Raw genomic sequence first — 24,230 nt, 5'->3', positions numbered from 1 at the left:
CGATTTCGTATCAAAACAAAGATTAAAGAGCTTCAGCTTGAAATAAACCTCAAGTTGTATAGTACGGCCTTGAAACAGATTTAGTTAAAAAAAGACTCGACGAGATTTCGATTATTCATCCATAAGTTAATAACAAAAGCGGTTTTTGAGCAACAACAACAACACAACCACGTGTCATTACCTACATCACTTCGCAAATTAAAATAAGCGTCTGTGCGGTTACTTCCATCACATCCTATTTGGCGAACATTTTCTGAAAACAATTAGCGAAGCACCCATTTCAAGTAATTTGCGCACAAAATTTACAATTCCTAAATGCTAATAACTAAAATTGTTATAGTTCTTTATGCGCTTTCTCTTCTTTTTCTTTTGTATTTGATTTATCGCTAACTTCTTCTGTAGGCTTGCTCTCTTTCTTCTCCATCTCTGGAAGCTCAGGTGGTTTTGCCTCTTCAATCTTTTCTTCTTTAGAATCATCTTTCTTTCCGTCACTAGTAGAATCAGTCTTATCGGTTTTCTTCTTTTCTTCTTTTTCGGATTCTTCCTTTTTGGAGGTTGTTTCCAATTTTTCATCCTTTCCCTTCTTCTTTTCATCTTCCTTGGTTGACTGATTCTTGTCTTCAGCTTTGGTGGTATTTGAGGCAGTCTTGTTTTCGGCTAAGATTAAATAAAGGACATTAAACCCAGAGTAAACAACAATCATTGCCAAAACATTTAAAAAAACTTCCCTTAAACATAGCACGCAGCGGGCAGCCACCTTTCACCAAAACATTGATAAACATGTTATGTTAATGCATTATCAAGATGGTTTTGAAGTTCTGCTGCAACAAACGAGAATAAAAACCTGCTAGCTAACTGCTAGCTAAAAACCTGCGGTTTGAGAGCGAGGGGGAGTATGTACTGTTTGTGGTTGGGCGGTCAGGAAAGGTAGAACGAGCACCGTATTTAAGCTGATGTCGTGTTATATTCATATATTCATATGTTATATTCATATGTTATATTCATTTGTTACATTAATATGTTATATTCATGTTAGACACAAGTTAACGAACGAGTAAGCCGATTGGCGGCGGTAGCTGGATAAGAACAAATTTAAATTTGCACAGTTTCTGTTAGTAGCAAACTTAGCCAAGATGAAGATAAAATGGAATTCCCTACGAATGAAATTCATAGACATCTGCATTATTCAGGGGTATAAATTCTTTAAAAGAAAGTAAATTCAAGCAAAATAATGTTTTTGCAGTTATGAGCTGGGGCTACCCAAGGTTTGGCATGTCTCTTGACCTTAACAGTTTTACCAACAAGCAACTTTTGCATCCATAAGCATTATCTTGCCATTATTTGACTCGCAAGTGCTTTAAATGTGCGCTTCCAAACTATCTTTGGAATAATGATCTTTGAATTCAAAGTTAGCATCTGGGTTTTTTTACGAACTTTCCTCATATCTATAAGGTACCTGGGCCTTCATTTGGTCCGACCTTTGCCCGTTTCGAGGCTCCAACAAACATGTGCTTGCCCACAGAAGTGAAAGGCAACCGCGTTATCTACCATGCCAATGAGCACTATTCCGGGTAACAACCACATTTTGGACTTTTGGTTTATTCATGTATTTATGAAAAATAATTGTCCTTACTTTCCTTACTAAATTTCAGTATAACACCTCGGCAAACTCAAAAAACATCGGCAAACTGACCTGTTGTGTTGGCTTTTGGTTTCGGTTTTGGGACGTAGTACTTTGCTTTGTTGATTAGGTAAAGCAATTCCCTGTCCAGTTTACCCTGCATTGATACAATGTCTTTGACCAAAAGAACCGGTTTGGTTTTTGGATCTGTCTCGTTCTGCTTTTTCCAGTTGGTTGCAAGCCAGTCCTGTGAAGAGGATATTATAACACGGTTGGCTTATTAATATACTGCAAATCTGACATTTGGTCACACCAAGTTGCGACCCCTTGAAGAAGAATATTCAAAGAGACATCAACCAAAGGAAAATACTGTTGTTGATAAGCGTCCCATCCCTCGAATCGGCAATATGATGAAATCATTAAAGAGACTTTCCAAATGAAGAAGGCAAACAAAAGGGTGTGGTAGACATAAAATATGTTTTAAAAAAGAACTCAAAAGAACAATTAATAAGAGCGATTTTCTAATTGTCATCAAAACAAGAGAGATTTTGAACAACAATTATCAATGTTTAAGGACCGTATTGTGAATTGGCAGCAGTTAATTTTTATACTTACAGAGACTTCAGTTGACACTTTCTCTAGATCTTTAAGATCCTTTTCAGTGTAAATCTCGTATGCTTCTGGCATAGCCTTGAATTGTTTCTTAAAAACGTTAGTCAAGTTCAAGCTGCTAAGCAATTCAGCGATTGCTTTGGGCCGAATCTCATCTTCAGAAATACGGAAACGGAGATCTTCAGTTGCCTTCTCTAGCTCTTTCAACTTGCTTTTGTAAACCTAAGTCAACATGGAAATAAAGTGATTTAACAGTCCTGCAGGTTTAAGGGCCTTTTTTTGCTTTGTATGAAAGGAAATTGAAGAAAAATTACATTACAAATCAAAGTGAAACTAGCACACAGACACACACACACGTACACACACGTAATGTGTTAGTTTAACACATCTTAGTTTGAGTTAATATGGCATAATTATGACCACCATTCCTTTCTATATAGTAGAGGCATTTGATACATTAGTTGTCATACTAAATAAGTTGAGAATTTATCACTAGAATTACGGAAAAGCTAGATGATTTGAGCACAAATTTATAGATCAAAAGAAACAGAAACCTAACCTATAAACACCTGTAGGCTACAAGCTGTACCACAATAGCTACGCTCTCGTTGATTCTAAAAGACTACGTCAGAACCAGTCAAAGAAGATTAGATATCTAAAGCTCAATACTATGGGTTTTTCATATTAGTTTACCTACGTTTTTTTTAAATTTGGTGACTATCAGTTAATGACTAAATATAAATCGGCTAAATATAAATTTATTAACTGAATGTAAGAGGCACGCAGAAACCTTAAATTTCACAGCATTGATGTGAAAAATATCTGCAGTCTCCATCAATCGTGTTCACGCTAAAGCAGCAATTAATAAAGAGGCAGACATCCTGAAAGTTTACTTACATCGGCAGTTGCATCGTAGCCATCTTCCATTAGCCAGTCTGATACCTCCGAAAATTTCTCACTTATCTTGTTCGTCTCCTCCTCAGTGGCCAGTTTTTCGACGTTATCACTGTACAGCTTATCCTTGAATTCGTACAAGAAACTTTCCAAAGAGTTCTTGGCCTGTTCATTCTCTCTTTTTGCTAAATCTTTGACATGCAAATCATCTAAGCTAGAAAAGAAAACGAAAAATAAAATACAAAGATAATAAATATAAGCATAGCCTACCGGCCCACTGTACGTCAAATAAGACAATCGTAGAGTGTATGCAGATGAGAAAGGATACTTACTGCTTCACAGAAGCTGCAAAGGCGGTCTCACCAATAGATAGGATGTCTGTCTCAGAAACAATTAAACTGATGTTTTCTTTGACAAGAACAGGTTTAGAAATTTCTGGTTTCTCAGTTTTGTTAGCTGTTGTGTTGCTCTCCTGTAGAAATAAGGTAAATTGAAGGTCAACTGAGCATGAGACATGTTCCAAGACTATGGCTATTCTAACAAGGGCGGCTGTGTTTGACAACAATTAACTTCCTCTAATGTATTTCTAAAATATCCTTTTAATGCCGATGACACCTACATAGCTTATGCATCCCTTTTACTCTGTGTTATAGATGAATCAAAATGGCTCGTCGAAATGCCCCAGTGAGTTAAACTCATTTGCAATGGTTGTCATATATCTGTCATTGGTGTAAGCACATGCTGTCAAAAGTATGTGCTGAGCACCGCTGAATTGGGAGGCCACCATTCTCTCGTAACACATTAGGTACTTATTTAGTGCATCCAGCTAAGAAAATGAAGATTCACAATGCTCCTGTCGTTATGGTGCGATTTGAAATTAAAGCCAAGCCAATCCTATAGTCAATCGTTAATTAATCCCATTGATGATAGTTAATCCCACAGAAAAAAGCGCTACGCCAATCCCACCAATACAACCCCATAACTTCACGGAATCTTCGTGAAAATCAGATCTAACAAAGGATCAGATAAGACTTCTTATAGATTTGATACCTTTGCATTAGCTGCTGTTTTGTCATCGGTTTTGCTATCCTTTTGGTCTTCTTCCTTTTCAGCTTTCTTGTCCTCTTTCTCCCCCCTTTTCTCTTCCTTTCCCGTCTTATCGGTCTTCTTTTTGTCTCCTTCTTTACTGCTGTCAGTCTTATCTTCTTTGCTTTCACTCTCACTCTTCTTTTCATCCTAAAAAAAATCATGTCAAAAAAGTTCATATCACAGCTTACCCCCTAAACATACAGATAAAAGAATATGAGAAATTTAAACAAATTCCAATATATAATAAATAGCAATTTCTGATTTTATGATTTTGGAAATTAGTTCCTCACGCATTCAATTCCTCAGATCCATAGTTTACACGTTTTGCCGCAATTTTGGCACGTATACCTAATGGATACCGGTTGAGATAATAAAATTCTTAGGGATATGTTGTCTCCAGTTGAGAGATTCCCTTATTGATGCCAGCTACCAATGCAAAAATGAATCTCTCAGAAAGTGAGCTAGCTCTGTATTTTACTAAACGAAAGCTTTCCCCATTCCACTAAAACGAGTGCTAATTTCACTTATTAATCATCCGAGGCAACTAATAAAAACCTCCAAAGTTTTCATTTGCTAAACCACAAGCATTAAAACCAAGATATGCATACCTCTTTCTTTTCGCCACCCTCTTTTGTTTCTTCTTCCTTTTTCTCTTCGTCTTTGCTCGAACCAAAGAGGCTAGATAGCGTGTTTCCGATCTCTAAAAACGATACGCTGTCTATCAGAGCTAGTAAAAAGCATTCAGAGCGGGTAATCTTACGAGATGATCTGGCAATTCTATGAGGAAGTATGGTGATGATCCGGTTTGAAAAATGCACAAGGCTGTGAACAGAAAGAACTGGAAAACAATGGCGAGCATCCCCAAATGAAAACATGTTTATAGGCAAACCACCCTTAATATATCGCGAAAATATATCAAACATGGAGAATCATTTTAACGCAAATTCTTTGATAAAATTCGAACAAGCTTATATAAAAGAATTACAAGGCTAGCATACTTGCAAAAGTTGATTGCTCTTCTTCTGTTTTCTCTTCGGCTTTCTTTTCAAAATGTGCTTCAACCTTGATTCAAGACAACCAATTGTGAATATCAACAAAAACTACCTCCTTTATGATTAAACAAACGACTGAGACAAAGCAAACCTAAGAGCACGCAAAATTTAAAACCGAGAGGATAGGATACTTGCAAAGTAAGATCCTATCAACAAGATGGCGAAAAACGTGTTGAACAGCTAAAATAGATGGCAAAAAACGTGTATTGCTTAACAGCTAAATCTTGCTTGAAAATTCATGATTACCTTGTCCAGGGTCAGAATACCACTATCATCCATATTAAAAAAAGCTTTGACTCCTTTTGGCGTAGCCTCTTTGTTATTTTCATTGGCAACAGCTACTCCCGAGAGATCAATCTTTCTCAATGATCCCAAATCCAGATACCTAGAGGATTGAAGGATCATCTTATTCCTTATACCCGTAGAAGTCTTGTAAATTAACAGTTTCACCTATGGTGCTGTATACTTTCTTAGAAAAATGGTCTCACTTTCATTCTTATAAATACAATCAACTACTGACACTCTCAACACAACAGAGGAACCTGAATTTGATCATAAATTTGAATAACCAAAAGTCTGATTAAACAAGGATGCCATTGCGTCCTTAATAAACGTATCCCCCAATCATTTACATTTGTAAAAACTTCACGGTATCTCGGAGCCTGTCACGACTTTCTGCTTAAACATCTTTCAGATTTTGTATAGGGTAGCATACGAAGCAGTATTTGTTAACCTTTTAGCATTCGCGTCGGCAAAGAATATTCGGCAATTATGAATTCTTAACAATAAATTGATCTGCTTTTGATTTTTTCAATTTTGTTTAAAATACATTTTCTTTAATAATTCAAACACTTCATTCTTCCCCTCACTCTCCATTCTCACCCCTCCCCCCCCCCCCCCGTTGGTAAATAATGGAATAAATTCGCCAAGTCCATATTCATTACGCCTTCATCGTTTACACTCTCAGGAATAATTTGTCAAACAAATGGGAACACGTGCACACCCTTTCCTGTTTCCCAATCTTATACCAAATTTTGCCCTTCACTGTGTCCAATGGAACATCATTTGTCATTATTTGATAATTTGTTGAATTTCGGACTTTGATACTTTTAATGTCTATGCAATAATATTTCAAGCGTTTTGAGTCAAGCTAATATATAAATAAGAAGGCAAAAAACGCTGGAGGTTATTTCCTGTTTTCAACTTAACAAAAAATGTTGAAATGTATCACGAAAAGAACTTTGAATAAAACCTTTTGATATCTCCACTGAAAACACTAGTATCGCCGTATGACACATTGAAATGAAAGTCTTTCTCCTGTTTGTTAAACGTCATCACTTTCTTCTGGGGAAGTGGGTTCAATCTATGAAACAATGTCCGTGTAACAACTTTTGCGTCAGCCTGTCCACTTTCTGACGTCGTCTTTCTGAAGAATGACACCTAAAAACAACAAGTTTGGTATTGTCAAATATGTATCTACAGCAGATCTGTCTATGATGCAATCAAATCGAACGATACACGGGTATACACGGGCCTTCACTTAAGCCTGCTATTATGAAATCTTAGCATATATGGGTCACACAAATATGGGTCACACAAAAATATGGGTCAAAAGAAAGAATAAAATATATAGAATTTGATGATTTCATGAATGTATATAAAATACAAGAAAAGGACAAATCCAAGACTTTTTGAAGTTGCAATAGTATAATACTTTTACTAAAAGCAAACATATAAAAAAAACCCCCAGATCATCTATAAAGTACGTAAACTCAAAAAAAAGAAGGTAGTCTTCACGAAAGTGTATGTCACAAAAACGTAACATAAAAAACATGAGGGAGAGCAAAGGAGGGAAGCTTAAATTAAATTTTCGTACAACCTCAAATTCCTTTGAAGAAATAAGTGTTGTGAGACCTTACTCTTTTTCTCGTATTGTGAGAGATATTGAGTACGCTTGTATGGTATTTGGCGAGTTAAGAGTAGGTAGTTAGCTGCATAGCGTAGAAGCAGAGACAGTAGAAGCCAGCAAATCAAGATCTTTGAAGAATGCATTTTGTGGCTGCTCCCAAGGGGTAAGGCATTTACACCTGGTGCAAGCAGCTATTACGTAATGTTTTACCGAAAGACGTTCACAGTTTTTCACAGAAAAGGGACCAATACTTACATCTATAGGAAACATGTTAACATCTTTGATGAGGAATCTCTTAACTTTGAAACCAGTGGTAAGATCAGCAGCTCTGTACACAGCACCTTTGATAAAAAAACGATAGCACATTCATGAGCATCATATCAAATTTACACAGTGAAAACGAATGAAACAGCAGGGTCCGCATAATATGTTTACATATTCGTTATACATACCTAAGGCTGCAGCTTCATCTGTGTTTATGCTTTTGCCAAGATCATCCCTTAAATAGAAATGCAAATTCTAATACAAGACGATTCAGCACGCGAGGGAATTTCGTGCTGTTGTATACAAAAAACTGCAAATAATCACAAAACGTTTATTCACAATTCAACTAGGTCCACAAACTGTGAGTATTAGCTTCAGATTTTTCGTTTTTGAAGCACCATCTTATTTATCTCTTCCATTCTTCACGTAATGTGCCTGAGAATTAGGCACGCTAAAACGACCATTTGGCTGATGACGTCATAAACGACATGGCTCTGGTTATTGATTCCAAAACAACCCATGTTAACAGGTGTATTTGATCTTCGTTCTCTTCTCTATCGTTCTTTTTACATTGGAGGGACAATTCAAAACATTAACTTTACTTTTTACAGAAAGGAAATGAACAGAGAGAATTTGATGTCTTAAAAATAATGACAAAACATTGGTTAGAAACATTAACGAAGCTCATCGCATTCAGTAATGACTACCTCTTGACAGCTTTCTTCAGCAGCTCCTGGACCTTCGGGACTCTTGTTCCACCACCCATCAGCATTACAGTATCAACATGACTCTGAAAAATATAAATCATTAGAAGAACACCTAGGGTTGCATGTTGACCTTAAAGACCTCGGAAACTTGAGGGGCTGTTAGCGCCGAATGCATAAGCCAATCAAAATATCGATCGCCAAACCCTTGAACTGTATGCACAATAGGTTATGTTCTAAAAGTAAAAAAAAATCATCTTTCAGTGAAATCATTTTTGCAGTATGAGAGCATTTCGTGACCATGTCCTTGCTATGTACTTAAAGCGCTTACGTTGAGTTTGTTAGCTTGTGTAGTCTTCTGTTAAAGTTTCCTGATCCAACTTAAAAGCATCGACCCGTGGTAAATAGGCGTTTTTTGCAAGGGGTCATGCGAACCTGGCATTTGTCTTCGTACAGAACCTGTTTTCCGTCTTTGACAAAATGTATTATAAAATTCATGAGAGGTAAATTAATGTGATCAATCTAGGGTCCAAAGCATTGCAGCACAAAAAAGCCTATTTCAATCAATCGTTTCCTTAAATCCTTATCCAAATACTCGACCATTGATAAAGCACGCATGTATTTTTGTGGAATATTAATAGAATGGAAGAGTAAAGACGTCACAAAAATCTATTTTTAGAATTCTAGAATTAAGACACCATTAAATATCCTGAAAGAACACCATTAAATAACTTTAACTAGCAAAATCAGTTGAATCTGCTGCGACTCTACTGGGATATTACCACATAAGCACAGGCTTTCCCCCATCAAATCACTGTATTTTGGTCCTGGTTTTTATATCTATTAACCTGGCCAAAACAACAGTAATCCATTAGCAAAACTCATGCCACCCACTGACCATATCTCAGTCATAGTGTTCTTCTTGTTAGGGAGTCAGAATTCTCAAATTCTAAAGATAGATTTTTGATGACGTCACACTAAGCCACTCTATGTTGATAGACTCACCAGTTGCATGGCAGCTGCTTTCAAAGCAGTTTCAACAGGTAGTGAAACACGATCAAACAAATCTTTGCACATTTCCTCGAACTCATCACGTGTCACTTTTGCACGAAAGTCGTGTCCTTCAAAGAGATTTTCTACCTGCAATTAAGAAAAAAAATACGAGCCTGCTGACGATGCCGAGAGATCATATATTAATATTGGGTGCAGGGACAAAGCGGGCGATGGGAAGTAGGGGGTTTTAGGATTAAATAGCAAAATCTGCAAAACTGCAAACTTGACATCAAAGCATGACCTTCAGGTACAACATGAATTACTAATCTTTGCCTAAGAAAATCATCTAGCAAAAAATTGTTTATCATCTCCCTCTTGCAAATAACCTCTTTTAATCGACAATTTCGCTAGTTAAAAAACTCTTTTCATCGAAAATTTCGCTAGTTAAGGACAAGCCAACGTCTCTTCCCCAACACTGAAACAGTCCTTCTATCAAGGTGTATACCGCCTTGCCCGGAGATAATTTGGACAGTTCAGTAAAGCCTAGCCTGATATTTATAGAAAACTCTACATGCAATAGAATTTCGCAAAAGTTCTGCACAAAGGGTCTAAACTATCCTTAGAGACCATCTTACGCTATCCAGCAAAGTCTTTAACATTCATTTTGTAGGACTATCTCGACAAACACCCTTCGAACGAAAAATATGAAGTTTTTGCGAATGTCAATGCCCTTTTTAGTTAATTTTCAAAAAGAATAACCAACCCAATAGAGATAATATGTTGGATGGCGAATAGGTGTTCGAACATAAAGTGTTTTTTGCCTGCTTTCTGCATGAGTGCATGTGGAGAGACAAACATAACGTCTTTCATACACTGAAAAGAGATCTGACTTTTTCTTTGAAGTATCTCTAGTTGCATACCTGCGAAAAAGTTTCTGTATTTGCACTAAGAATCCTCTTGACTCTTGCTGCTTCCTTGAGCAGTTTCATTAACGCCCGAGGATTCTTCTCAATGTCACCCGCAGTTTTGATTTTTTCCTGAAACAACAAGTTGAAATTGGATATTTACTTTCTAAAATGTTAGCCGTCATAAAACTAAGCGCCATCTAAATGAAACTTAATGAAATACAGCAAAAGCACAGCTCTGAAAAAAGTTTCTCTTAAATATACTGGAAATTTGCTGAAAACAACACCATACCTTGAACAACTTTACGAGCTGGTTTCTTAGCCGGAACTCCATTTCCAAACCACCCAAGAGGGGGTCAAATCTGCAACACAGAGGAAAGATTCGCTTAATGTTAGCATTCAATGAGATAACTTGGCTGCATTTAACAGGCAACTATCGACGAATAAAGAAAAAGGCTTCAATATCAACAAAGTCTTAATTTCCAAAAAATGACAAAAATAGTAGGTTGCAAGGTAATTTATAATCTTGCCTTCGAAGATCCAATCTTATGAACAATTTCAAAACAATTTATACTAAAATAATTCTTTCACAATTAGTAACCTAAATAAGCTGTTGTCTATCTCCTTTCAGTTAAACAAGTAACTATTCTTCAAATTTGTTTTAACACTTGTGAGCTTAGTGGTCTCATCCTGTTTGTGACACTGTCACACTTAAAACTAAGTTTGCCAATGAATGATCTAAACATGTTTTTGACATGCAATAACATATTTGTGTTTAAGAAAATAACAGTCAAAGACGACGACTTCAGCTTGACCTACCCAACACCTTTTATAGCTAGCTGCGGAACAGTTTCTAAATATCCCCTGTCTTTCGTTTTGACTGTGCTGTACCCTACGAAATACAACATGCCATTACATATGTAGTTTAAAAATGGTACACAGCTTCACTGCATCACTTTCATAGTAACAATTAACAGAATTCTAATAAAGAATAGAACGTGGAACATACCATTGAGAGCCCCGTAAATAACAGACTGACATTTTTTATATTGTCATACCATTGAAGCTGATTTATGTATATGTTATCCTTTCAAAAAGCAACAGCAGAAGAAAGCCATAAGACAACAGCAGTGTTGCCAATTGACCGTCTGGACGGCCAAATTCCCCCTTTCTGTTCGTTTTTCAAAACTCTTGGCCGGCGCAAATTGATTTGGCCGAAGGAACAAAAGTTGGCCGAATTCTGGCCGCGTGTTGAAAGCAAAAAAATACCATAGAAACGAAAATTTTCGCACAGACAATACCTAACATTTTGTTAATATAATCTCCAAATTGCAAATAACGAAATATAACATGCATGAAATTAGCATGAACAGAGTAGAGATAAGAGAAAATTGACATTGAAAGCAAGTGAGAGATTTTGTGACATGCGGAGCCAATTTAATTCTTCAAAATTAGCCAAAATGTAGCAGTTTTTGTATATTTGCTTGGCTGGCCGAATTTGGTCGTCATCCGTGAAATATTTGCCCACCATTTACTCCAAATATATGGCAACCCTGGACAAAAACTTGCTAAGAAGACTGTTTTTGCACTTACCAACAATGGTTACTGTTGTACTTGTAGCTCCCATATCATAGAACATCACATGCTGTTGAAAGAAAAGATGGCGTCTTATGATCCATATAAAATCATATTAATAGTTGTATCAAAGAAGAGACTATCTTGATGATACCATACTAAAGGAGAACTGACACGCAAAAATAAGTTTGGCTAAAACGGTAGTTTGCGACGAGCAAATTCCGGGATCGAAAATTTTTTTTAAATCACAGTTACCGTTTTTGAAATACAGGCGTTTTAAGTTGAGAAACGACACTTGTTCCGACAACTCGAGACTCGAGGCGAAAATCGTCACGAGTGGGCGATCATCTTTGACGTCACAAGTGACATGTTCTCAGCACGTATTGTGTTTCTCTATAGAAACCTTTAACAAAATGCTACGGACAAATGTTTATGTTGTGCATGTGAAAGGAGCTAATTTTGCATTTATGACACATAATTGACTTTTTCAATGGTTTGGGACTCTGAATCCGAGTTTTATTACACTGATTTTGAAACAAATGGAGAGTTTCAGCCGTCTGAGTTTTTGCTACCAGCCAGCGCTGCCGCTTGGGCAGACAGTCGTCCCATGGCTCAACAGTGACGATGTTATGAACAAAGAACAGACTGGAAATACAAACTGATATGGAATTTCTATTAAAAACAATGCTATTGCTACAATCTAAATGAGATCAGGTATCGTAAAACTAGAATTTAATTCCAGATTGAGGCGTCTTTGTCCAGACTGCTTAATCTGTATGGCCTAATTCGCTGAAATGCCTATGATGCCCTAAACGGAACTGCAAGTTATTCATTATTAATGTAGCATTCTATGATTGTTTTTCAATGTTTCAAACGAGTTAACTGAATAGTGATATTAAATAGTAAAGGCGGGTTAAAAGTCGACTTGTGCGGATTATATGCCATTTTCACCGGACGTGAAGGTTTCGGGAACTGATAATTTCCTGGCAGTCGGAAAATTTGGATTTACGAAATAGGCTTTTACCTCTTAGTCAAAGAACTTTATTTCTTAGTCGAAGAAAATGCTGTTTAGCTGTCATAGGAATATCAACTGGCACATTCTCTTCTTTTGCAAGCAATTTTGACTTGGGTGGGGGATGGTCTTTTTGCAAGACTAGGTTATTCCCTAGTATCTCAACTTCTGTTAAAATACAACAATCAAGTTCAGTGAAATTATTATTTAGTCACACTCGCAGCTCCCATCAACCAAGGTTTTTTCTTGAATTCATATTTCTGCACCCAAAGTAGGTTGCAGGATCGCTTTTACCGCTGTCTCCACTAGATTTCGTTTGTCTTTTGGCTATTGCTTCAACAAAACCCCCCACCCCCATGTTGCGGTTTTATTTGTAATTGTAAAAATAAAAACTTTGAAGAAACGGTATCAGTTTTCAAACAAAGTCGACTCCTTTTTTCACAAGCTTTGAGGTTCTTTCAATGTTTCGAAGCATGCTGCTTCGAAGATATCATGGCATAAAAATAAATTTTATGTGGATATTAGCGTCTTATCAGACATGTAGCTAGGATTTTCTAGCTTCTTTATACTTATAAATGAAATGCCTGACAATTTTTTGTCTTTTTATCACACACTATTTTCAATAAAACACGAAACTTCATTTGTACTTTCACCGTTGCGGTCAAAGCCTTTACAACGGCATTGTTAACATGTCACTTGTGACGTCAACCGAGAATTTTAACAACTCCTGGCGATAATCTTGTTTCCGCTTCGGGAAATTCCCGAGTCCTGGCTGTGACGTAATTGACGGATAAAAGTGCAAATATCAGAAAAACGGCGAATCTTAGAAGAAAACTTTTTCCAGATTTGAAGTCAGCGACAAATTTTGCATCGAATAAGCCAAAGTTATTTTTGCGTGTCAGTTCTCCTACTAAGGATGGCCTGAAGAGAAAACAGATTATACATGTAATGTATACCAATGTTACAGTATCTGGGTACTAACGAAAAACAAAAGTTTATTGTAAGTACCCGAAAATGGTAAGTAGTATGCAAAATTTGGAGAGAATGTGGTACTTGAGGGAGGTCACTTAATGGAAAGACAGCGACTATAAAAAGTTTGACAACCCAATTGTTGATTTCTGTCAAAATTTTGTTTTATCAAGACAAAGATATTGCCTAGCAAAATCAGGGACGCCGGAGAAAAGGGGCGTGGGGGGTCAACCGCCCCTGTTGCCTTTTGATAGGAGGGGCAGGAGGGGCCAGAGTGTCCATTTTATTAAATTGCCCTTGAAACCGGCCAATTGTAATAATCATCAAATTCTGATTGTAGTGCTGAATTTATGGTGACATTTCTCAAAACTTTTAATATAAATCCTTATGCCAATTTTCAAGATACCTAAAGATGATCAAAATAAATTGGCAGTTAGTGGAATGAATTATCAGAAGCCTGGGGGTTTTCTTTCAAAGGCCCTTTTACACAAGCTTGTCCCCCTTGTTTCTTGGTCGTTCCGGCGTCCCTGAGCAAAATGCGATATATTCATACCCAATGAATGAAAGTGAATTAAGAAATTCTTGAATTTTATATTACTATCGCATACTTCGTCATTGACTTCAAGACAAACCTTTTAGCTCTATGTAATACATCATAGTAGCGCTTACCGGTGCTGACTTACCGTTTCAGTTGAATTGAATGAAGCTGCTCTAAAAATCCCATAATTCAATGCAACTGCAAAGGAAAGCATTGTGCTGTTTATCTAATTAGAGTATGAGGTATTCAAAGAGTAACAATACCAAGCAGCTGCAGAAACTAGGGTTTTTGTAAACAAACTTGCCAACATCACCTGCAATAGCTCACCATTTAATTTCAATCTTGACAAAACTAGGGGGTTAGGACACCTTATTAGTAACTTGATTAAGCAACATCATAGGGTCTCTTAGACGTAATACTCAATTTTCAATTTGTTCAATACTCTATTAGCATAATTTCAACCAAACAAAATAACTTTGAATGCGGTATAGCAGGCCATAAATAAAGAACTTAGCATTATACTTTTGCTATTAAAATATGTGCCAGCTTTCTCTGATCTTTCGATTATATCAAATTTTAATATCTTAAAAACAATAATCGATAGAAAGTTTGATATCTTCAAAGATCTTTTCAGGAATATTGAATTTTGATATCTTTTGTTATCTTTAAAAAATGAAGTAAATCAGTCCAGTCAGCGGTGATCAGTGTATGAGTATCTTACAGCAAGCAGTTCTAGCTATCTTCAACGGGGTGTCACACCCCACACTCCCCCATATAGCGACGGGTATGAATTGAAGGGGAGAAAAATCTTTAAACAGCCAGTCCATGGTTGCAGAAAATGAGCAATGCCAAAAATGCAATGAAACTGAAGAATCAGTACCTGCAGTATTATCGTTCATCAGTTGCAGTACATTGAGCCCAACCATTTTCGCAGAGCTGCAATAAGCAAATTTGGCCAGTAAGATAAAGAAACAATTACTTGTTAAGCAAAAATGATCGAAAACACTTCAGGCAACCATTCATGAATTAAAAAAGCTAGCAACATACTTCAATGCAAAAAAAGAGCAACTGTGAAACTTCTCTGATGTCTCTACTGCAGTTGAAAACGGGAAAACTCTGTTCAGTATAATATTGACCTTTGTTTTTTAATGGCCTTTTAATGGATACACAAGAAGTTCAGCTCTTAGCGGTCTTGCTAAAATGCGCAATGAAGAAATCTGGAACAGGTTACAAAAGAAACGTGGCATAAGCTCTGGTGAGACAAGACTGTATGTGCAATAATACAAATGCTTCTTCACATGAAGGAAGAAGGGTGTGTAACAAACATGCTCAGGCTCGTATCCAATATGACAAGCAAGAAAAGGATTTTCGACATAGGAGTTTTACGTACTCTATCAGAGCCTTCCTTTCGGCTTGGGTATAAAACGCGGAAACAGTGAGGACAACATCTTTCATCGGATGATCTAGAAAAAAATGCAATAAATCCTAGTACATTTATGGAGAATAAAGAAACACATTTCTAGGGCTTTTCGTGTATTATCTTTTAATTTCACTTTACTTTCAACACTAGTTGCAACTTTCTTAAACGCTGATTCTTGAAAAACAACATTTTTGGATTTGTACAAATAACCGGAACCTGGAAACTAATGTTTACAAAATGCATTCCCTATGAAGAAACCTGTATGGTGATTGATGTAATTAATCGTTCCGCAATTTCAAATGCATTATATAGCAACACGATCAGTCCATATCAGTATCAAACAATTTATTTGTAAACACGATCTCGACAGAACATTCCTATATTAATATCAATAAATCATAAATAAAATCAGACTTAGATCAGATACAGGGTGGCCGAGATGGGGGCAGGGAGGGCAAATTGCCCAAGGACTTTGAGATCTAGAGGGCTTCATAAAATTGTGAACTTCATTTGAAGAAGGGAATTAGTCAAACGTTACAAAAGTATGAATAAATAATAGTAAAACATTTTAAAAAACTTGCAAGAAAGTGACTGCTAGAAATATTCTGAAATCTATTTGAAGCACGTTGTTGTTGCAAAATTTTTTTTTTCAGATTTTCTCCAGGGCCTTAAAAACTTTTCGGCGACCCTGAAAATCCCTGCTAAAAAGTTCTGAACACAAATGTCAGTTTTAAGGGTGAATTCAGTCATCACATTTCCCCCTGGGAAAAATGTTCTTTAACTGAAAACGTTGTAAGAGATAAGGAAGTACGTTTCTTCATGTGGCTTTCATGAACTTTGCCTAAACTATCAGCTTTGTTTTGGCTTGAGGAAGGACAGATATTGTAATATTTGGGAAAAGAAGTGAAAATTATAAAAATTCGACGCAAATTGTTGGGTGTTCTAAGAATTTTGGCAGGCATTAGAGTACTTTTGACCGTTTAGTTTCAATGACCAATGTGTCATCTCAGCTCCAACAGGAATACATGATAATAAGAGCTACAAGGACGGAGTAAGTTACTACACTATGGAAAAGAGACGAGAGTATAACGTCATCTGAAATAATCGTAGCCATCAATTCTGATACACAATTTCTTGAATGCAAAAATAAATGGTTGTGTTTACAGCTGCCATTCTTCGTATATATCTAAGAGTATATAAAGAAACTTTTCAAGCTATTTATTCGCTTCTTCAATGCCAATCAGATAAAATCCTCGCCTATCACAGGAAAGCATCTCCTTTAAAGACAACATTTATCATATCCACAGAAACTAAAGCCGGACATAAATGATATTTTAATCATATACGCTATATACCTGCAAAGTTCTCTGCGATTTGTCGAGAATTATTCAAAATCATTGCCATCAGTTCTTCAGGACATAATTTTTCAGTACTGTGTGAAGGAAAATTCCAAAAAAATATCACTATCATGCCTCAAGGTGCCTACACTAAAAGCTCATTTTAATAATCTTAAGAATATTCTTGAAAAAAATGTAACGTTTCATTTCAACATCAGCTAAATACATTTGCAAAAAGTGAAGAAAGACAAAAATCATGCAGTATATAGAATATTTTTAATTAACCTTAGCAAATAGCAGATGAGCAACAACAAGCAAGTACACAAGTCAGTGACACTGTACTGTGACTTATGTACATACAACATTATTCTTTCTAAACCCGTTTATGCTGTGAGCCCTTTTAAGGTAATATAATTTCTTCCCGCTTCAAGAATAGGTTCTCCAAAACACTCCATCAAAGACTGGAGAGATCAATGACCCTGTACTTTTTAGTCTGCTATATCAACACTTTGGATCTTTATAAATTGTGACCCATAGTCCTCCTCCAAAGTTTCAAAGAATTTACCTGGTCGTCATGCCCAGTTGACAGAATATGCATGGCAGAAGAGTTTTCAACCGTTTAAGGTGAGAAGTCTATTCAACTTTAAAAATGTGTGAACTTACTCTGATGTCTTGAAAAGGACAGTTCCTGAAAAAATAATAAAGGAATATTTCATAAAACTACAAAGGAGAAGAATCCTGCATGAAGTAAGAAATTGGAAAGGTCAGATGCTGATCAAAAGTTTAAAAAATTATGCTTTGGCATGAATAAAAAAACTACATGGAAATAAAGCATAATTAATTTGCCTTCCTCATGGATATGGTTAGAAACCCTGGGTGAAAATAAATGCACCTTTTTCCAAAACTTTTAAGCTAAACAGAGTGAAAACATTCCTAGTAAAGAGAAGTCTAATCTGCCAATGAGGATGGAAAGGAAGATAAGATAGTAGAAAGACAAGAGTCATTTGCAACACCTCCCTTTCCTTAATTTTATTGAGTATTCTACATTGAGTTTATCTTATAATTCAGTACAAGTATAATTCAAACCAATGCTTTTTGAGACTATGAAGTGAAAGAAGAACACAATGTTGAAATAAATAAGCCTCATGACACCTAAGATAAATCTACCTCTATGGGTGTTAAGAAAACATGTACACAAATCAAAACCAATACCTCTTTCTTCATCTTTGACTAAGTTGTAATGGGGAAACCTGAAACAAGAAGGAAAGCAATTCTCTACAACGAAAAAATCCATGGAATTAAAGCTCTCTTCAAAACTTTTCTTCAGTCACTTCCCATATCAATATAAAGCATTAATTTCAACTTAATGTATATTTTTGCAACATCTCCAGTGAGACATGCTTGCTAAATTTTGTTACTGGCACCTACATCTACTGAGGCTGTACCATTACCATTATTCTGTTTCACCATCCTTATGAAAGACAATTTACTGTATCATCATCTTTAATGCATGTAGACATGGAACACAATAGTAAAAGGATATCTGACATTATAAATGCTCTTATTAAAATATCTTACCTTGAACGATATAATTCTACATTAGCATTTTCATATTTTTTTCCTAGCAGATGTGTGAGATATAAGTAGCTGTTTTCTGGCTTCTTCACTGCCTAAAATAAAGGAATTTGATACTTAATTACTGAAGATATAAACTTTCATAAAGTTGAAAAAGATATAACCAGGCAGGTTATCTCATGGCAAAAATCTTATCTCATATCTAAATATATGAGGCATATTTCAAAACATATTAAAAGGGACAGTTGCCTGATGATCACATTAAGTCTTAAACTTGGAGTAGCAAATTTGAACCATCCAGTTTCATACAACAATATTCAGTATTCAGTAGGCCAAGGCTCAAAGGAGAAAATTATTTCCCACAATTACATTGACTTCTATTGGGCCAAAACCAAATTCTAGTTTACTCTCCAAAAAGTTGATTATCATTTGACATGGCCAAATAACGCAACAAAATGATCAGTTGACTTTTTGAAACTAACTTTGGAGATCTCTCTGCAGCTGAGCCAGTTTTTTGTTCTGTTTAGGCTTGTTAAGCCTTCGTCAGAGCCATAAAATCTCATATATTATATCAGTAGTCCAAGGCTGATATTTGAAAACACAAATATAAAGCTTAAAGGGAAACTAATAAAAGAACTTTCGAAGGAGCATCTACTCACAACTCCAAGTGCAGGGTCACTAAAATGGCGTTCATCATCTTTAAAAGCAACAGCATTTGGAGTTTTCCGCCTGGATTCTCTGAAAATCGAAATGTTTATAGCAATAAGAATTACCATAAGTCCACAAATAAGCTGCCACCTTTGAATAAGCTCACCTCAAAAAAGCCACAATCCTAAAGTAATTCTTTTGAAATAAGCCGGCACCCACCCTCAAAAAAGCCCCCAAGAGCAGAGGTACCTAATACAAATATAAAGGTAAGAAAATATAAAGGAAGCTTCATATAAAGGAAGAAAATGTTCCCTGGTAATATGTTTTGCTGCTGCTAAATAAACCCCCCCCCCCCCCCTAAAAAAATAATATACATAATATACATATATCTGAAATATGCAAAACTTTATCATGCAATCCTACACATATTCATCTAAAGGCATTTGGATTTAAGTTGTAATAAATTGTTTTTTTAAAGGAAAGAAAATTGCATGTTTGGTAACTTTTGAAACTTGTGGAAATCAGTTGCCTTCAACTGGAATAGCACCATTAAAATTGAAGGAATTTAGGATTAAAATGCTAATAAAAAATATAGTCAACTTACTTATTTAGAGCAATCTCCATGGGAACACCAGGCTAAAAAATTGCAAAATCTTTGTTATAAAAGATCTACCAAATATTCATAGTTCAAAACAAAACAAGTATGACCAAACTTTCTCTTAGAGTGAGGAGAGTTGCAAGTTCTTTGTATTTCCAGAGAGGTGTACGAATTGTGAGGTGTGGTAACATCGAGAGGAAGGACCAGGACATTGATTGATAAGCATAGCTTTTCAGTGTCCAAAAATTACCTTTGGAAGCTAGGTAGCAAATAACACAACACAATACAATCATTTGCCTAAAATAAAAAAAATTAACTATATACAAAACTTTGCACATACCTTAACTATTGCTACTTTAATCCATTCACTGCCAAGATCAATTGACATAACAGCAATTGATTCTGGAAAAAAGTTTATGAACTTTTGCTATTTGGTTCTGGTTATTTCATGATATAAGCTATCTTTTACTTTGATGCAAAGGACATATTGTCATATTGTAGATAGTTAATCATGTTTGATAAATTGTTAAGTTGAATTTGCTCAATTCAACAGATTTTACCCAGCCAATGATAACCAAAAGACCTAGTGTCTCTGGTATTAATGTATGCACCATCTTTGAATTGGAGGAAGGGCAGATTTTGCATTATACTGTGAGCTATACAAAGAACATATTTAGGGGTATGTCTTAATAGCTGCCAGCAATATCATAGGCGAAAGCTATTTTTAAACTAGGAGGAAACAAACACCACAAAAATAGCAATTACATCCTATTTTTCAAAAGCTAAGATGTCATTATAATACAATTTATACATACCCTTTATTCATGATATTTTTACTTTTCTAAATTATTTCAAAAAATTTCCAAAAACACTTATATAGGTCTTTAATTTTGAATATATGGCTATGAAAAAGTATGATTATAAGCTGGTAACAGATTTTTAACACTTTGCTGCAAACTTCCAATATTTACCCACTCATCATTTCTGGTATGTCTCTTATTTACAACTTATACTTGCATCAATTTAATTTGCAATAGGCCACATCATCAAAATGTATGCAAAACACAAAAAGTTTTTTGACTGGATAAATTCTTGTTTTTATGTTTGATTGGTCTCTTTGTCCACTACTGAGAACTGCACTGAAAAATCAACATTCCAATGCTTTTGATAGTTCTAATCAATGGTTTATTAGTGATTGAGAGTGATGGACCTTGGAAGCAGTTAAGAGGCTACTTTTTCTAATCATATGCTTTGAGGCTATCATAAAGAGTTTAAAAAGCGTTATTTTCTTATTTAATTTAGAAGATCATGAATTTTTGATGAAATTAAACAAAATAGACAATGAAAATTTTGTAGTCCTCTTTAAAGTCTCTGTTTAAGAATTACCTAAATAAACAGCAAAATAAAGGACTGAAAGTGGTAGCAGAAATATGCCATTATCTTAATATATATGAACTGGAGGCTTATGTTGTAGTTCAAACTAAGCAAATGGTATAAATTGTTGAATCATTAATGTATACTAACCTGTCTCAGGCAGTACCACTAAAAGTGCTAATAATGAAGCTAAAATCTTGGCTAAAAGTAACTTTTCCCCTAACATTTTTGTTGATCAACAATTTCTGAAATGAAATAGAAGTAAATATTAAATCCCCACAAATAATTTAATACTATAATATTAGCAGATAATTCATCCTAAGATTTAAAAACAAGTAAAGCATGTATCAAGTAATCATAATAGTTGTTAAGGTGCTGGGAGAGGTATATTACTTTTACAAGTTTTAAATGCAATCACTAGAAGGTCATTCATCCTGTCCTATCATACTAAAATTCATAACTTCCTCAAACAAAAAATCTGTTGTAAACTACATAATTCGAATCTAGGTCAAAGCCTCATCAGAACATAATTGAGATTGTCTTACCTCGTTTTCCTATTAATTGGAAGCAGTTGTGTGACTTTATTCTCCTCAAGAATGTCATCAACACACTGGCCTAAGTTTGACAAAACTGAAAATGAGACCAATGGAAATTTCTGAGCAAAACTTAGCGCGGCGAGTGCTGATTGGTTGAATGTACCACGTGTATCAAGGATCATGGCTATCGTGTTATTTCGTGAAAGGTGAGTTTTATACCAGTAAAATGTGGCCAAATCTTAAATTTTACCCAATGGTAGTTATTCTCAAAAAGCTTTAGATTTATATGCTTAGGTAAATTTTTATCATTATCATTATCATTAGGTAAATCTTTGTATAATATCATTAAGCCAAATATAATATTTCAGAAATCGTTAATAGCTTTGAAAAAAGCCAACATTTTACAACTTTCTTGTCCTTTGAATATTAAACGTCAGAAAAAAGCTCCGAAAAAACAAGACTGAAAATATAACAGAACAGAAAATCGTTCTTAAACGTAGCAAAATGATTTTAAATGTCAAAATATTCTTGGTATTGTTTTTCTGGACTGATAATTTCAAAGTTAGTTGATAACAGATCTGGAGAAAGCCCCGGGTTCCCGAAAGGGCCCTTGATAATTTCATACCTGTGTAGGGTAACACAATTCCAGTAAATATTAGGTATCCAGTTTAAAATATTTAAAATTAAGTCCAAAATATTAAGTATGAAAGATTAAACATTAAATATCAAATACTAGATATTACGGGATTTGTTGTTGATTACAATATACTACCAACATATGTGAACAAGAGGATTCTAAAGAATTCAGAGAGCAGAAAAATTGATCTCATTTTCATTCAACGGCAATATTAAGGGCAAGTTACTTCACCACACTGTGTTTGCACCTTCTAGGGGTGCTGGGGGGCTGGGGGTCTGAAGCCCCTACTATTTCTCAAACAGTAGTTTATTTCGTTTATAACAGTGTACTAAATTAGAAGGAATACAATGGGCAGCCCATCCCTCCCCCAAATATGAATTTCGTTCTGATGGCACTGCCTTCGGTTTTAATTAAAGAATTTTTTTTATACCACAGAGGTTATCATTTTAGGTTTGTGTACAGGGAAGAATAGTGGTGGTGTGGTTCAGCCTTGTTGGATTCAGGCTTGTCGTAAGTTTTGTCGACGAGGGAGCGATGCATTTATGCATACATTCTGAAACCTGGAATTTGTATGATCTGCTGGCAACGCATATAGCCAGTAATTTACAGCTGACATTAGGAGCAGCAATGTCAGATAGACTTGGGTTTGTGGCGCAAACACAACAAGAAAAATAACTGTCTTAAACATTTTAGATATTTGCAAACGTTCAAGTTATAGCGACATCTATGCTTGTAAGTATTGTTAACATGAAATTAAAAGTTGAAATGATTTGAAAAAACAGTTTTTGACAGTGTACAATTCCAAATATTTTGATCTCTTCTCGTTGTTTTCTAGACACAATTCCTAAAGCATCCCATGCTTCAGCCTCAACTTTCACATTGCTCATATTTCTCACCACTTTGGTCTCCTAGCCGGCTCAGCCCCAGTCTTCCTTTTGTCAGGGGCGGATTCAGGGACGTTCAATGCAATGGAAGTGCATTTCGTTTTTAAACTGATTTAAATCTTTAAAAACCAATGCTACAAGGAATTTATTTGCTCTCTTATAAAATATCATCTGCGGGCAAATACCTTGTGGGACATTCGTTCCATGATTCCCCTTTTTCTCTCAGCTGTTTAGTCAAGATCCATGTATTTACTTCGTGTGACTTTGAGTTATACCTCACACCATATGTGATGTTAAATGAGAGGATTCGCAGAACCTCAGGGTTTTGATCATTTGAGCCATTCTTGGCTGTAGCAAAATTTGGTGCTTGAAACGTCCTTTTTCTAGTTGAAGGGTGAATATTTTTGCTGCTTCGTTTAACAGAGCTCAAAAACACCAAGCATCTTCACAAGTATTTGCCATTAGCAAGTGTTTTTGCATTTCTTGCATCCTCCTCTTGATATTTTATTTTGCAGTTACCCTGAGATGTTTTGAGCACTCCGAATACTAAAACCAAAACGAATGATTCAATGTCCAAGAATGATCACAGACTTCCAAAACCATGTTACTTTTGTTAGAAAATCATCGATATGCCCCTCCCCCCTTGGAGTTTCTGCAAATTGTATTAGCTTTTAACAAAAAAGGGGGCTGTTTCAAGAAAAAAACACAAGAGGGGGATAATTTTATTGGCTTTGACGTTAACCATAAATGTGAGTATTCCGAAAAAAGCCTTAAAAGACTCATTTATTGCCAAAATTTAGTCCATATTTCCAAAACGGCGATACTTGCAAAACTTTGGTTTTATTTGTTTATATGGTTTTGTTTATCAGATTAAGACTCATTACAATAATAAAGATTTGTTTTCTATGCGAACAGGGTCCAAAAATGACACTAAAGATCTTTAAAGTTACGTGGTTAGCTTTTATAAGAATATTCTTATTTCCTCAAAGCATATCCACGCCTGGAATCTCTTTTAAAAAAGTAGTCTTACCAATCACTCGTATTAACATTCATATGCTCATGCAGCCATGACGTAATCATTATG

At 35.5% G+C, this 24,230-nt stretch overlaps 1 protein-coding gene across 1 annotated transcript; it reads right to left on the bottom strand.

The window, feature by feature from the left end:
- Nucleotides 1–104: 104 nt before the first annotated feature.
- Nucleotides 105–21,784, bottom strand: LOC135684299 (hypoxia up-regulated protein 1). The gene is made up of 30 exons (XM_065199806.2): nucleotides 21,635–21,784; nucleotides 21,240–21,334; nucleotides 20,056–20,117; nucleotides 19,722–19,753; nucleotides 19,129–19,207; nucleotides 18,473–18,564; nucleotides 18,107–18,144; nucleotides 17,558–17,582; nucleotides 16,913–16,989; nucleotides 15,528–15,600; nucleotides 15,018–15,073; nucleotides 14,283–14,335; nucleotides 11,637–11,688; nucleotides 10,863–10,935; nucleotides 10,336–10,405; nucleotides 10,059–10,175; nucleotides 9,151–9,285; nucleotides 8,149–8,231; nucleotides 7,630–7,676; nucleotides 7,433–7,518; nucleotides 6,521–6,708; nucleotides 5,515–5,653; nucleotides 5,215–5,278; nucleotides 4,825–4,916; nucleotides 4,178–4,363; nucleotides 3,460–3,599; nucleotides 3,131–3,341; nucleotides 2,237–2,455; nucleotides 1,694–1,868; nucleotides 105–657 (listed from the first exon to the last, which is right to left on the bottom strand). The coding sequence occupies exons 2-30, from the start codon at nucleotides 21,313–21,315 to the stop codon at nucleotides 335–337; spliced, it is 3,063 nt and encodes a 1,020-aa protein (XP_065055878.2). The 5' UTR covers nucleotides 21,316–21,334; nucleotides 21,635–21,784; the 3' UTR covers nucleotides 105–334.
- Between the last annotated feature and the right edge of the window lie 2,446 nt (nucleotides 21,785–24,230).

This window comes from Rhopilema esculentum, chromosome 21 (assembly GCF_057945365.1).
Source record: "Rhopilema esculentum isolate cy_ngs chromosome 21, ASM5794536v1, whole genome shotgun sequence".
In the NCBI taxonomy this organism is placed as follows: Eukaryota; Metazoa; Cnidaria; class Scyphozoa; order Rhizostomeae; family Rhizostomatidae; genus Rhopilema; species Rhopilema esculentum.
Note: the sequence above shows the minus strand (reverse complement) of the source record. Positions and strands in the feature narration are given on the sequence as shown.